Genomic DNA, 16,893 nt, shown 5'->3' on the forward strand with positions numbered 1-16,893 from the left:
AAAAAAGTGTTTCAAAGGACAGAGTTATAAACTGTGACAATGTTGCTGATAAGTGAGGCAAGGTGAAGACTGCCCTGAGAAGACAACTGAATTTAGCAGTGTGGGAGACACAAATGATTTTGAGAAAAGGAATTTTAGTGAAGTGAAAGCGGCAAAAACTTGACTGGAATAGTCAAAAAGAGAATGGAAGAAGAGAATTTTGAGACAAGATAACTCTTTCAAGGAATAATGCTAGAAAAGGAGCAAAAGGAAGAGAGGGAAAGGTAAGGTCAACAAAGGTTTTCTGCTGTTGATGAATTGTTCTGTTCTTCCATGCAGATCAGAAACATAACAGCATGTGTGCGTATGTGTGTATATAGCTGTGCATATATTGTTTTATATATATATACATAGTTATAAATGATCCAGTAGGGAAAAACTGATGCTGTCAAAGAGATGGGGAACATCTCTTTCTGCAGGCACGTATATAATAACAAAAACTTGAAGACGGAGACCTTGGTAATCGTCAAGTTAAATGCCTGTAAATCCACACTGTACTTTACATGCACCTCCTGGAGCATGGAGAGGATGAGGAGGAGAGCAAGCGCTATACATACCATCATGGAAATAGACACAAAGCATATAATTTGAAAACAAGTTTAAGAACAGTAAAAAGGGCAAATTAATATTTAAAATATCAAATAGTTTGATTGGTGATATGTGTATAGGCACACAGATACACAGTATATAATACATGGAAAAGGTCTGGAATGACTATTCAGATGATTACCCCTGGGGAGGGAAACAAAATGAACTGAGTTGAATGGAAGAGAACTCAAATTGTTACACTAGCTTTATCAGCACTTCTATATCATTTCAACTTTTATAACAATATATTCATGTAAATTTTATATAATTTAAAAGGTGACATAATTTTAAAATATTCTGTTCTTCCAGAGGAACTCTAGGATACACTCTCAAACATTAAGAGCAGTAAAGTCTGGGGCAAGGGCTTCAGGCAGAAGGGCAAAGAACTTTATTTTCTTTACATACCTTTGCATTTTTGTAAAATTTATCACAAGCATGTATTACTTTGGTAATGATCACTTTAAATAAAAATGTTTAAGTATTCAGTTATGTGAAATGATACTGAAACTATAAAAGTTCTCAGGTAGGTTATTTTTTAAAAATGATTGCTTTCTGCAAAGGCTGCTAAGGAAAATCAACCAAAAAGTAGAATTAAGGCTGAAACTATCTTAAATTTTAAGTTAAGCAAGACTGAACAAGGAATCTTAGAACAAAAGATTGAAAAAGTAAATAGCATAAGAAATACTGCCTTTTTCTTCCACCTTACCAAGTTCTTTCTTGCTGAGAGGAGAAACACCAAACGTATTTGCACATGAGAGAAAAGAATTATGGACGTTAACAACAAGCAACGCTGAAGATACATTTTAATACAAACTGTGATGAGTTGGAGGCTTTCAATCGAAAATTAAGAGGGAGGAATGTTTGTGTTAAATTCATACACAGTGAAAAAGAGAAAAAATTGGAGTGAACTAATAATGTCTAATTTTTCAAGTCAATTTAGCAATGGAGTCTGGTTTAGAAACCAAAACACAATGTGCAATCCCACCATATAAAAAAAAAGATGGAATTATTCTATTCAAAGCAAAGAGGATGGGCACTACCCTAATGTGTGGTACCATCCACGTCCTGAAGGAAACTTGAAGGGAACACAGAATTTAGTCAAAAAATCGCTGTTTTGAAGCATCATTTGAAAATATGTGTTTAAGGTTTACTTAATAGTTTCATTTCATATTAATTATTGATACTGAATTTTCACAGTGCATTTTCTGGAAAAAGAGTAAGTTTAAATAGAAAAAAGTCAAGTAACACAGATTATACTGCTTAACCTCTCTAAGCCTTGGCTGCCTCAACTATTGAGAGGAAATAACATCAATCTCGGAGGGTTGATCTACATAGAAACTAAGTCATTTCTATAAGCATGTATACTAAATAAAAACTTCAATAAAAGCATTTTTTAATTACTAGCTATAATTATTGCTGCTGAATCAGTCAGCATACCTGTTCAGCTGGGTAAGACTTCTTGAGGGGCTCCTTTAACAACTATAAAGTAAAATGACTACTTAAAGGAAACACACAAAATAAAGAGAGAAAAATCCTTGGCAAATATTGATCCTGAAGACCTCGTCAGCATACCCATTTGTGTTTGTGCAGATTTGCCAATAAATTAATGCACAAATTCTGTAATGAAAGACTGCTTTAGGTCATAAACTAGAATCAACTTGATGAATAAATTCCATTCCCCAAATCCTTCCTGGTCTGCAGGCTGCAATCCCAGTATGTTTCATAGTAGATATCAAAACTCCAATTTATAAAAACAATATTCTACAGAATAAATTTGCATATATATTTTAAATGTTTCAGCTTTAACAGCCATAAAGAAAACTCACATCCTTTTAAATATTACCAAATTGAACCATATTTCATTTTTAATTTTGAAGAAGCAAATAAAAAGGAGTAATAAAGAAATGTTGAAATGTGCAAAAATCTGAATTCTATATATTTTTATAAGTTCATGCATATAAATTTACATTTTTATGACAGAATAAAAGCATACTTTTTGATACGATATACTTTCAGCTGTGTGAACATCTTCCTGGTTCCTCAGTACTTTCTGTGTGTCCATATTCAGAACCTGAAGCTGCTGGATCAGCTCGGCTTGCTGTGCTGTATGTGCACTGTTTTGTTTGTAAAGATTCTGTAGCTCCTGCAACTCCTTCCTGTGCAAAGTGAGCAATAAATAGAGAGAAGCATGAATAAAGATTGTTTCAGTTAAATAATTTTGTTCATCTAAAGTTACAGATTGGCCTCCAATTTTACTGTAGGCAAACATGTTAATAAGAGAAATAACATAGAAAGTATTTAATATTTATCACATATACCTAGAAAGTACTGAGAGAGGCACTATGACTTTCAAAGCCAAACACTTATCAATTTTCTTTTATAGCTTGATCATAATAAAGTCCTCAATATTCAGACATAGCACCACCATCTTACTGAAATTAAGTTACACTTCAGCTCTAAGAATTGATACACATCGATGCCAAAAATCTGACAGGGTAACTCAGCGTTCATTTTATATTATATAGAATCTTAAATGTAGTAAGAACAATCCCAAAAGTAAATTTATTTTTCAAACAAAAATTTCTTAAAGCACAACTAGTTCGCAACTTCAGGGGCCTGAGCTGGGATTCCTGTAACTCCTCTAAATGAGCCTGAAGGAAATGATGAGACAAAAACATCAGAAGGAAGGGGAGCAATACAAAGTGTAATCAGTTCTTCCACCCCATCCAGGGTGGTAAGTAAAAGGACAAATGAACTGGAGGGATACTATTCACGGCATAAGGGTCCAGGAAAACCATACCTCTGGATACAGGGCTCCAGATTTCTGTGGTGGTAAATCCACCACATATAAAGCTGGAACATGTTTTGTAAAATAAACTTGATGAGAAAAATATTTATATTTCATATATATATATCACAGTGCATATTTTGGAGACTATTTTTAATGGAAACTTTTCTTTACTTATAACCCCAAACTGGTGATTCATTCATGTAAGACAAATCTTAAAAGAAAGAAGAAACATAAAAGATATGCAGACATTTGTTCAACATGGATGACTATTAATATGGGAGAAATGAGCTGTGTTTTTTTAATCTACTTTATCTATTTATTTTGCTGCGCTATGGGCTTGTAGAATTTAGTTCCCTGACCAGGGAATGAACCTGGGCCACAGCTAAAAAGGCTGAGTCCTAACCACAGGACTGCCAGGGAATTTCAGAGCTCTGTTTTTTTAGAGATTTAGAATATTAATGCTCTCCAGATACAACAGCAACCCCTAAACCCACATAGATACATGCAGATAAACCATATGCCTTAGTCCTTTTGATATTAACAGAACAACACAGACTGGGCAGTTTTAAAATATCAGAAAGTTATTTCTCATAATTAGGCAGGCTGGAAGTCAGACATCAGACTGCCAGCATAGTCAATTGAGGACTCTCTTCTAGGTTATAGACTTGTTACATCCTCATATCTAGTGGTGGAAGGCAAAGTAGGCTCCGGGAGGTCTTTTTCAAAAGAGCACGATTCTTTTGTGAGGGTTCCACACTCATTACCAAAGCACCTCCCTGAAGACCCACCTCCTAATGCCATCATATAGGAATTAGAACTTCAACATATGAATATTGGGTGGACATAAACATTCAGACTATAGCACTTTTCTGTATTATTCAAAAAACTGAAATCTGCAGAAAATAGTAATCAAAAAAATGGTGGAAGGGAAAGAAGAGAATCAATAATGGCATAATACCTTGAGAAAATATAAAACAAGAGAGGGAGGGAAAAGACCCTTAGATTATTCTTCTCTCACTAACTCTGCCACTTGAGGGAATTGAATCCCTCAAGTAAGAAGCAAGTACTTAACCTTCACAGTCTCTGTATTCTAGGATATATGGGATAAGACAGTTGTTGAATGGATGAAATGAAAATGATAACATAAAGAATTGTTAAGAAATAATGATATCAAAGCAGTAAAAATACATAAGGAGAGAAGTTATTTGGAAACCTAAAACCATGTAAAATAAAATTAATTGGGAGGTTCAAACTTGAGAAGTTCCTCCAGACATAGACTAAAAAAAAATAAAGAAAGATGTGGGTTGAGCTGAGAGCATGCTGAGAACTAACGACACTTCTTCCCATCTCAGGAAGAATGTTGATTAAAAATATTGTGTTGCTGATTTACAGTGATGCTAAGGGACTGAATGAGCCACAGGATAAGTTATGAAAAAATGTTCCTGTAGACATCAGATTTGATCGCAAAGACTGACAAAGGGTTTCAGACAGCTTCAATAGATTATTTCGCAGTTAAAAAAACTCACTGTTACACTAATAAAAATTTGCTTCTTCACATTACATGTGCCCTTCTCCTATCCTAGGCCTTCCCAGGTGGTGCCAGTGGTAAAGAATCTGCCTGTCAATGGCGGAGATGCAAGAGACACAGGTTTGATTCCAGAATTGGGAAGATTCCCTGGAGAAGGAAATGGCAACCCACTCCAGTATTCTAGCCTGGAAAATTCCATGGACAGAAGAGACTGGCAGGCTACAGTCCATGGAATTGCAAAGAGGCAGACATGACTGAGTGCACACATGCAGAATTTCTCCTCTGCTAAAACCCAAACAGGAACTGGTAGACATAATTAGTAATAGGCCAGTCTAACGGCAGAGGGCAAAAAACAAAGGCAATTCAAGCAATGACTCTTTTAAAACACTTGCCAGGAAAAGACATGTGTGTGTCACTTTCACTCTCATTCCACAGGCTAAAATAAGTCACATGGCTAAATCTTATGTTAATGGAGGAGAAAGCATATTCGAGCAACAGAGAAGGTTTTGGTAAAAATGGACCTTTAAGATGAATCAACACTGAGTACAGGAATAAACACAGATGAGTAGGAAAGTTTACTGATGAGCACTGAAGCAGTATAAAAACTTAAACCTAAGTATCTTTAGGCATGGAGATGAACGTTATAAATCTTGAGACACAAAATTAGGAGTTAAAATGGTTCAGTGTATGTATTAAGTATACACAGCATGATGTCAAAACCAACTAAAAATGAAATGTAGTTAAAAAAAAAATCACCTTCCAAAGTTTTTTCATGCCATTTCTTTCTTAATTTTAGAAAGTTGGTTGGTGGTTCTTATAGAGAAGAAAAAATTATCTGAGATTTAATAATTCCCTCAATTTAACATCAGTGTCTTATTTACCATTCCATTATATTATAAAAACTAAAGTTATTACTTATAAATAAAAGTGCTCAATTATAGTCCCTTTTATCTAAAAACCCATTTGCCTACTCTTCAACCTATAAATATGTATTGAAAAAAACACAGAATTAATCTAATAAAATTTTACTGGCTATTATTTCTCCAGGATTGTATTTCAGCATGATTTTCCCTCTATTTTCTTTGTACTTTTCTATATTAACATGTACTGTTATAGTAAAACAGTTATGTACTTTGTTATCATATAAATATAAACAATAAAGAGTAGCAGTAATAGCATTAATTTCAGAGAAATTAGAATTCAAGGCAAAAATAATCATACAGAAAAAAAGTACAAATACAATTCACAGTAAAAAAAAAAAAAACTTAGTTGGACATTTTACCCACCAAATCACAGCACATAAAACAGTACAACAAAAACTAATAAGCAATAAAAGGAAAATCAGTTGTAAACTATATGGGAAAGATTCCACTTAAAATAATAACAAACACCATGTAATAACTATGAGTAAATTTAAGAAGAAATGTCAAAACTGACACGAGGAACAAAACATCTCAGAAGAACACAAAGGTATTGAAACAAATGGTATGGCATCCCATATTCTGGACAGAAAAACTGACATTATAAAGATTCAATTCTCCTTCAGTTTGCTTTTCAATTTGATGCCCTAATAAAATAACAAACACAAAATGAGCTGGTTTAACCTAAAGTTTACATGGAAAAATTAATAAGCAATAAATGCCCAGGAAACCTGTGAAAGAGCAGAAATGGAGAATGCATCACGTATTCTCTTATCCAATTTACCATATTTACTTACTCTCGAGTACGCTTAGCCTACTCTCTAGCCTGAGAAGCCAATCTCTACAGACTACATTACATTGGCTCCCAGTCTTCTGTGTTTTAATTTGAGTAGCTGAAAGTGCTGGCCAATGATTAGAGAGTAAAGAAGAAAGAGGTCACGGTATTTCTTTTCCTAGCTCCCTCTCCACTAAGCCACTGTTGGCAGTGTCTCTGTTCCTCTATCTAAGAATACTTCTATGAGACAGCCTCCCTCCCAGGGCAAGACTTGTCACAGAGATCTGGTAAAATCTTCTCTCACAGTGGGAGAAGGAAAAGGTGGGACGATTTGAGAGAACAGCACTGAAACGTGTACATTATCATATATAAAATAAACAGCCAAAGGGAGTTTGATGTATGATGCAGGGAACCCAAAGCTGGTGCTATGTGACAATTTGGAGGGACAGGGTGGGAAAGAAAGTGGGAGGGGGGCTCAGGAGAGAAGTTACACATGTATTCCTATGGCCAATTCATGTTGCTATATGGCAAAAAGCATCACAATATTGTAATTACCCTCCAATTAAATTAGGGGAGAAAAAGCTTCTCTTCTTGGTCCTTCTGGCCTAGTTGGTAGTAATAGTTGATGATAAGAACTCTGACAATAGGGAAGGCACTCAGAAAGGCAACCTAAAACAGTATAATGTCTGTGAAACATATACATGAAAAATTATGAGAAATAAAAGCAATTAACTAATGGGAAAAATTATTAATAAAGTTATCTTATACTATTTGAAGGTCTGAACTACAGAACAGAGACTAGACTGTTTCTGAGATTTCCTAGATAAGCATACAAGATAAGTGGTGTATACTGCAAAAAAGAAAATTTCAACTAAATACATGAATCAATGTAAAATTTAAACAAAATAAGAAGTTTTGAAAAGTACTGAGAAACTTACAAACTAAGAGCATCAAGCAAAGACTAAAAGCTGTTTTATTGGGAAGATGATAGGAATAAATAAAATTTTCAGATTTCTTCTAAAATTAAGATTCTATTACTATTTAGAATTAGCTTTTTGACTTCATCAATTATTGAGTTAAAAAAATTATACCACGAGTGGATAAAGTCAATCAATCTGTCATCTATAAAGATATACTTTTCCACATCCCTACAGTAAGATCTTTAAAATGAGAACTATTGATTTTTTTATCATATATATACATATGTGTATATATAAATATATATAATGTATATTAATCTATTAACTAAGCAAACTCCTGCCCAGATATATATATATATATATATATATAAAATAAATATATATAAAATATATATATATAAAATAATACACTAAATATATACAAGTAAATACTAAGTATATATCTGTAAATATCTGTGTATACCATAATTATATATAAAGTTAATAATGCTTTTTAATTTATTTTAATGGAAGCTAATTACTTTACAATATTGTGGTGGTTTTTGCCACACATTGACATGAATCAGCCATGGGTTTACATGTGTTCCCCATCCTGAAACCCCTCCCACCTCCCTCCCCATCCCATCCCTCAGGGTCATCCCAGTGCATCAGCCCTGAGCACACTGTCTCATGCATCAAACCTGGACTGGCGATCTATTTCACATATGGTAATATACATGTTTCAATACTATTCTCTCAGATCATTCCACTCTCGCCCTCTCCCACAGAGTCCAAAAGACTGTTCTATACATCTGTGTCTCCTCTGCTATCTCACATATAGAGTTATCATTACCATCTTTCGAAATTCTATATATATGCATTAGTATATGTTATTGGTGTTTTTCTTTCTGGCTTACTTCACTCTGTATAATAGGCTCCAGTTTCATCCACCTCACTAGAACTGATTCAAATGCATTCTCTTTAATGGCTAAATAATATTCCATTGTGTATATGTACCACGGCTTTCTTATCCATTCATCTGCTGATGGACATCTAGGTTGCTTCCATGTCCCGGCTATTATAAACAGTGCTGCGATGAACAATGGGGTACACGTGTATCTTTCAATTCTCGTTTCATCAGTGTGTATGCCCAGCAGTGGGATTGCTAGGTCATATGGCAGTTCTATTTCCAGTTTTTTAAGGAATCTCCACACTGTTCTCCATAGTGGCTGTACTAGTTTGCATTCCCACCAACAGTGTAAGAGGGTTCCCTTTTCTCCACACCCTCTCCAGCATTTCTTGCTTATAGACTTTTGGATAGCAGCCATTCTGACTGGAATGAGATGGCACCTCATTGTGGTTCTGATTTGCATTTCTCTGATAATGAGTGATGTGGAGCATCTTTTCATGTGTTTGATAGCCATCGGTATGTCTTCTTTGGAGAAATGTCTGTTTAGTTCTTTGGCCCATTTTTTGATTGGGTCATTTATTTTTCTGGAATTGAGCTGCAGGAGCTGCTTGCGTATTTTTGAGACTAATTCTTTGTCAGTTGCTTCGTTTGCTATTATTTTCTCCTATTCTGAAGGCTGTCTTTTCACTTTGCTTATAGTTTCCTTCACTGTGCAAAAGCTTTTAATTTTAATTAGGTCCCATTTGTTTATTTTTGCTTTTATTTCCATTACTCTGGGAGGTGGGTTATAGAGGATCCTGGTGTGATTTATATCAGACAGTATTTTGCCAATGTTTTCCTCTAGGAGTCTTATAGTTTCTGGTCTTACATTTAGATCTTTAATCCATTTTGAGTTTATTTTTGTGTATGGTGTTAGAAAGTTTTCTAGTTTCATTCTTTTACAAGTGGTTGACCAGTTTTCCCAGCACCACTTGTTAAAGAGATTGTCTTTTCTCCATGGTATATTCTTACCTCCTTTGTCATAGATAAGATTTCCATAGGTACATGGATTTATCTCTGGGCTTTCTATTTTGTTCCATTGATCTATATTTCTTCTTTGTGCCAGTACCATACTGTCTTCATGACTGTAGCTTTGTAGTATAACTTGAAGTCAGGCAGGTTGATTACTCCAGTTCCATACTTCTTTCTCAAGATTGCTTTGGCTATTCGAGGTTTTATGAACTTCCATACAAATTGTAAAATTATTTGTTCTAGCTCTGTGAAAAATACCATTGGTAGCTTGATACGGATTGCATTGAATCTATAGATTGCTGTGGGTAGTATACTCATTTTTACTATATTGATTCTTCCAATCCATTAACACGGTATATTTTTCCGTCTATTTGTGTGATTTTTGATTTCTTTCATCAGTGTTTCATAGTTTTCTACATATAGGTCTTTTGTTTCTTTAGATAGATATATCCCTAAGTATTTTATTCTTTTCATTGCAATGGTGAATGGAATTGTTTCCTTAACTTCTCTTTCTGTTTTCTCATTGTTAGTGTATAGGAATGCAAGGGATTTCTGTGTGTTAATTTTATATCCTGCAACTTTACTATATTCATTGATTAGCTCTAGTAATTTTCTGGTGGAGTCTTTAGGGTTTTCTATGTAGAGGACCATGTCATCTGCAAACAGTGAGAGTTTTACTTCTTCTTTTCCAATCTGGATTCCTTTTATGTCTTTTTCTGCTCTGATTGCTGTGGTCAAAACTTCCAAAACTATGTTGAACAGTAGTGGTGAGAGGGGATACCCTTGCTTTGTTCCTGTCTTTAGGGGAAATGCTTTCAATTTTTCACCATTGAGGATAATGTTTGCTGTGGGTTTGTCATATATAGCTTTTATTATGTTGAGGTATGTTCCTTCTATTCCTGCTTTCTGGAGGGTTTTTTATCATAAAAGGATGTTGCATTTTGTCAAAGGCTTTCTCTGCATCTACTGAGATAATCATATGGTTTTTATCTTTCAATTGTTAATGTGGTGTATTACATTGATTGATTTGCAGATATTAAAGAATCCTTGCATTCCTGGTGTAAAGTACATTTGGTCATGATGTATGACCTTTTTAATATGCTGTTGGATTCTGTTTGCTAGAATTTTGTTAAGAATTTTTGCGTCTATGTTCATCAGTGATATTGGCCTGTAGTTTTCTTTTTTTGTGGCATCTTTGTCTGGTTGTGGTATTAGGGTGATGGCGGCCTCACAGAATGAGTTTGGAAGTTTACCTTCCTCTTCAATTTTCTGAAAGAGTTTGATTAAGATAGGTGTTCAGTTCAGTTCAGTCGCTCAGTCGTGTCCGACTCTTTGCAACTCCATGAATCACAGCACCTTAGCTCTACTCTAAATTTTTAGTAGAATTCAGCTGTGAAGCCATCTGGTGCTGGGCTTTTGTTTGCTGGAAGATTTCTGATTACAGTTTCAATTTCCATGCTTGTGATGGGTCTGTTAAGATTTTCAATTTCTTCCTGGTTCGGTTTAGGAAGAATTTGTCTACTTATTTATGTCATATATATATATATGTCATATATAAACATAATACATATATTATATTATGTATATAAATATATGACATATTTTACAGGTAGCACCAGAAACTGAAATTGTGCTTATACAAGTATGTGATAAACATTGCGATTTAAATAGTTTAAAATTTAAAATGTACACATGTATATACATGTGTATACATGTATGACATTTATGTATATGTATATATACTTTTATGATTTGTTCTCACACTATTTTCTGATAAAGGTTATTATAAAATAAATTAATAGGTAGTTTAAAATCTTTCAAAACACTTAAAAACACAAGTTTTTCAAGTACTTCCACTTTCTAAGCAGTACTATAAAATTAAATATTTTGATATAGAAAAAGTACTTCACAAACTAAAACTATTTAGCACATGGGCTTCTCTGGTGGCTCAGATGGTAAAGAATCTGTCTGCAGTATGGGAGACCTAGGTTTGATCCCTTGGTAGGGAAGATCCTCTGGAGGAGGGCATGGCAACCTGCTCCAGTATTCTTGCCTGGAGAATCCCCATGGACAGAGGAGCCTGGCAGTCTACAGTCCATGGGGTTGCAAAGAGTTGGACATAACTGAGCAACTAAGCACAGCACAAAATAAAAAGTCAAAACTGGATTACTCATTTATTACTCACTGTAATAATAATGAATATTATATAGTGCAAGGTAAAAAACTTATAAGGAAACCATGAATGAATGAATGCATCTGAAACAGGGATACTCTTTGCGCATGCTTTTTCCAACCCTGTGGAACCTCCACCTATCCCACTTAATTCCAGATAGTTCCAATACACAAACATAGGTCTCACAGAAGACAAACACTGTTGTCACTCTGGAGTGTTAACAATAAATATAAAGATGCTGGCATTCTGCATAACTAAGGATATTTCTACAACATTAAATTAAATTAAGGATTCCGAGTACTTGCCTGACCAGGGTAATATCCATATCCTTCTGCATAAGTTCTGTCTGTTTATTATTCAGCTGTAATGATAGTGCATTATATTTACTCTGTGACACTTCAATTTCTTTCCTTGCTTCAATTAAACTGTCTTCAAAGGCCTAAAATTAGAGCATTCATATCACAATCAAATATAATAAATATCAAATAAGTGAATAAAAGTCTGTCATATTTAACTAAAAAAATCCACAAAATAACAGTGAAAAATTAATAGTGTTTTCAGTTTTAATTTTGTTTCATTTAATTAAAAGAATGTTAGTATAATCAAAGAAACTTAATACCAGTCACAGGTCATTTTTTTCAGAAACTGTAAAAGTACCACGGTCTCCTAGTGTGAAAGTTAAGAATCTGAAGCAAATACAATTGAAAGTCTATGTAGAAATCTACTTATTAAAATTGCAATAAAGGAAGGACTGTACAACAAAAAGGTTGCTAATTACATGAACAAAAAAAGAACTCATTAACTTAAATATTACTCAAGAAAAATAGCCAAAATTTTATTATTGCCTTAATTTTAAACGCAAATACATAAACACACTCAGAGAAGAAAAAAATGGTGCAGCAAAAAAGTAATAATAATAAGTTTATAATGTTTCAGATTCAAATCATGCTGAGTTCACTTGATTGTGGTGAAAGTTCACCTAAAGTTCTTCAAACCTTGCCTTTTCCTCCTGATAATTCTGTAAATTGTTTTTTCACTTTGAAACAATTTTAAAATTGATGTTACTTTTTTCAAAAATATAAAATCTAAATTATTTTCATAAAGTATTAAATAAATATTTTATCTAAAACTAGAAAGTGAAAAAGAGAAAGTAGCTCAGTCGTGTCTGATTCTTTGCAAACCCATGGACTATACAGTCCATGGAATTCTCCAGGCCAGAATACTGGAGTGGGTCGCCTTTCCCTTCTCCAGGGGATCTTCCCAATCCAGGGATCGAGCCAGATCTTTCGCATTGCAGGCAGATTCTTTACCAGCTGATCTACAAGCGAAGCCCAAGAATACTGGAGTGCGTGGCCTATCCCTTCTCCAACAGATCTTCTGGACCCAGGAATTGAACCAGGGTCTCCTGCTTTGCAGGTGGATTCTTCACCAACTGAGCTATCAAAAATACACCATACATTCATTATTTCCAATCCAAAACTGAGCAACAGATTTTAGGTCAAGCACTAAAAATCTATTATACTCTAGAAATGATCCCATACCTCATATATTACTGTGTAGTAACTTTTGAAGAGAAAAATACTGGTTTTTAGCCAAGATAACACTGAGAGTACATGCATATTTCATTTTATCATGTTTCCTTTTATTGCACTTCACTGATACTGCATTTTTTACAAATTGAATGACTGTGGCAATTTTTCATCAAATCACTGCAGTTTTTCCATTTGCTCACTTCATGTCTGCCACATTTTGGTAATTCAACTCTCTCATTATTATTTCATTATTTGGTATGGTGATCTGTGATGAATGATATTTGATGTTGCTACAAATTACTGCTTCCCTTGTGGCTCAGACAGTAAAGAATCCACCTGTGGATTGCGGGAGACCTGGGTTCAGTCCCTAGGTTGAGAAGATCCCCTGGAGAAGGGCATGGCAACCCACTTCAATATTCTTGCCTGGAGAAGCCCATGGACAGAGGAGTCTGGTGGGCTACAATCCATGGGATCGCAAAGAATCAGTCATGACTGAGAGACTAAGCACAGGACTACAACTTACTAAAGACTCAGATGATGGTTAGACCTTTTTAGCAATAAAGTGTTTTAAAATAAGGTTTGTAAATTGTTGCTTTAGACATAATGCTTGCACTTAACAGACTACAGTTTAGTATAAATATAACATTTATATGCATTGGGAAACCAAAAATTTTGTGTAACTTACTTCACTGCAATATTCACTTTATTGTGGCAGTCTGGAACCAAACCCAAAACATCTCTGAAGTATACCTGTACTTCTTAAATTCCCATTTATTAGAAAAGGGTAATGATATATACTCACAGATCAGTAGGTTTGTGGATGGATGGAAGAAAGACGGGAGGAAAGGGAGGCAAGAGAAGGGATGAAGTGGCTAATCCTTTTTATCCAGTTCACACCCCCCTGCACAACTTTCTCCAGTAAAGCACTGCTCTGTTCTCTGAATTTATGTATTTGTTTGTTTATCTATTTTGTTTTTGTCTTTTTATATTCTACAAATCAGTGAAATCATATGGTGTTTTTCTTTCTCCATTAGACTACCTTAGTTACATAATACCCTCAAGGTTCATCCACATTGTCACAAATGGCAAGATTTTCTCTTTTTGACAGCTGAGTAGTATTCTACTGTGTGTGTGTGTACATATGCACATAATACCATATCTTCTTTATCCATTCATTGGCTGATAGGGACTCAGGTTGCTTCCATATCTTAGCTATTGTAAACAGTGCCACAGTGAACATAGTGGTACATATATCTTTTTTAATTAGTGCCTTTGTGTTCTTTAAACAAACACCCAGAAGTAGGATAGATGAATCATATGGCAGTTCTATTTTTAACTTTTTGAATTCTCCATACTGTTTTCTGGGCTTCCCTGGTGGCTCAGAGGTTAACGCGTCTGCCTCCGATGTGGGAGACCCGGGTTCGATCCCTGGGTCGGGAAGATCCCCTGGAGAAGGAAATGGTAACCCACTCCAGTATTCTTGCCTGGAGAATCCCATGGATGGAGAAGCCTGGTAGGCTACAGTCCCCGGGGTCGCAAAGAGTCGGACACGACTGAGTGACTGAACAGAACAGAACAGATACTGTTTTCCACAGTGGCTGCCAATTTACATTCCCAACAAGAATATATGAGACTTCCCTTATCTCAACATCTTTAACAATACCTATTATTTCTTGTATTTTGGAAAAGAGCTATTCTAAAAGGAGTGAGGTGATACCTCATTGTAGTTTTGATTTGCATTTCTGTAATAATTAGTGATATTGATCAACTTTTCATATGCCTGTTGTCCATATATACGTCTTCCTTGAGAAAATGTTTATTCAGGTCCTTTGTCCATTTTTAACTGGGTTGTTAATTTCTTGTTGAGTTGTATGAGTTCTTGATATATTTTAGATTTTCAGTTCAGTTCAGTTCAGTCGCTCAGTCGTGTCCGACTCTCCGTGACCCCATGAATCACAGCACGCCAGGCCTCCCTGTCCATCACCAACTCCTTACCCTTTATCAAATATATCATTTGCAGGTATCTCTTACATTCAGTAGAGTGTCTTTCATTTGTAGATGGTATCCTTTGCTATGCAAAAGCTTTTTAGGATGATGTAGTTCAGTTCAGTTGCTCAGTTGTATCCGACTCTTTGTGAACCCATGAACCGCAGCATGCCAGGCCTCCGTGTCCATCACCAACTCCCAGAGTTTATCCAAACTCATGTCCATTGAGTCAGTGATGTCATCCAACCATCTCATCCTCTGTTGTCCCCTTCTCTCCTGCCTTCACTCTTTCCCAACATCAGTTCAGTTCAGTTGCTCAGTCATGTCCGACTCTTTGCGACCCCATGAATCACAGCACGCCAGGCCTCCCTGTCCATCACCAAATCCCGGAGTTCACTCAAACTCATGTCCATCGAGTCAGTGATGCCATAAATAAGTTAGCTCTTCACATCAGGTGGCCAAAATATTGGGAGTTTCAGCTTCAACATCAGTCCTTCCAATGAACACCCAGGACTGATCTCCTTTAGGATGGACTGGTTGGATCTCCTTGCAACCCAAGGGACTCTCAAGAGTCTTCTCCAACACCACACTTCAAAAGCATCAATTCTTCTGTGATCAGCTTTCTTTATAGTCCAAGTCTCACATCCATACATGACCACTGGAAAAACCACAGCCTTGACTAGACGGATCTTCAGTACCATTTGTTTATTTTTGCTTTTGCTTCCCTTGCCTGAAAAGATATATCCAGAATGACATTGCTAAGACCAGTGTCAAAGAGCATACCATCCAGTTCAGTTCAGTTCAGTTCAGTCACTCAGTCGTGTCCGACTCTTAGCAACCCCATGAACGACAGCCCGCCAGGCCTCCCTGTCCATCACCAACTCCCGGAGTTCACTCAAACTCATGTCCATCGAGTCGGTGATGCCATCCAGCCATCTCATTCTCTGTCGTCCCCATCTCCTCCTACCCCCAATCGCTCCCAGCATCGCCCAAATTATCCTCAAAGTTTTATGATTTCATGACTTACATTTTAATTTTTAATCCATTTTTCTTTTGTGTGTGTATGGTATGAGACAGTGGTCTAGTTTCACTTTTTTTTTCCTCCATGTGGCTATATCCAGGCTTCCCAACATCATTTATTGAAAAGGCTATCTTTTCTCCATTGTAGTTTCATTGTTCCTTTGTTGTCTATTTTTTGCCTGTATAAGTGTGGGTTTATTTCTGGGTTCTAAATTCTATTCCATTGATGTCTGTGTCTGTTTCTCTGAAAATACCATGCTGTTTTGATTACTATGGCCTTGTATTCTAGGTGAAATCGTGGACTGTAATACAACTAGCTTTGTTCTTTTTTTCTAAGGATTGCTTTGGTTATTCAAGGTCTTTAGTGGTTCCATTATAAATTTAAGAAATTTTTGTTGTTTGTGTCAAAAATGTCCTTGTGATTTTGAAATGGATTGAATTGAACCTATATATTTTTAAGTTATATGGATATTTTAACAATGTTAATCATTCCAACTCATAGGCAGAGAATATTTTTTAATTTATGTATTTTTTCCAACTTCTTAACAATGTTCAGGTCTTTTATACCTCTGGTTAAATTTTCCCTAAGTATTTCATTCTTTTGATTATAAATAAAACTGGTTTTCCTAATTTCTTTTTCTACTAGATCATTGTTCACATATATAAATGTAACACAGTTTCATATGTTGATTTTGTACCCTGCAACTCTGTCATATTTATT

At 35.3% G+C, this 16,893-nt stretch overlaps 1 protein-coding gene across 1 annotated transcript in view; it reads right to left on the reverse strand.

Annotated features, from left to right (window-relative positions):
- The window catches only part of CNTLN (centlein), a 341,044-nt gene that overhangs the window by 200,103 nt on the left and 124,048 nt on the right, over window positions 1-16,893 (reverse strand). Inside the window, exons 6-7 of the mRNA XM_055428174.2 lie at window positions 11,940-12,073; window positions 2,621-2,783 (exon numbers count right to left, since the gene is read on the reverse strand). Coding sequence (XP_055284149.2) covers window positions 2,621-2,783; window positions 11,940-12,073 — 297 coding nt within the window. The remainder of the gene's footprint in view (window positions 1-2,620; window positions 2,784-11,939; window positions 12,074-16,893) is intronic.

The sequence above is a fragment of the Moschus berezovskii genome, chromosome 7 (assembly GCF_049115385.1).
Source record: "Moschus berezovskii isolate FMDL1 chromosome 7, NW_MosBer_1.0, whole genome shotgun sequence".
NCBI lineage: Eukaryota > Metazoa > Chordata > Mammalia > Artiodactyla > Moschidae > Moschus > Moschus berezovskii.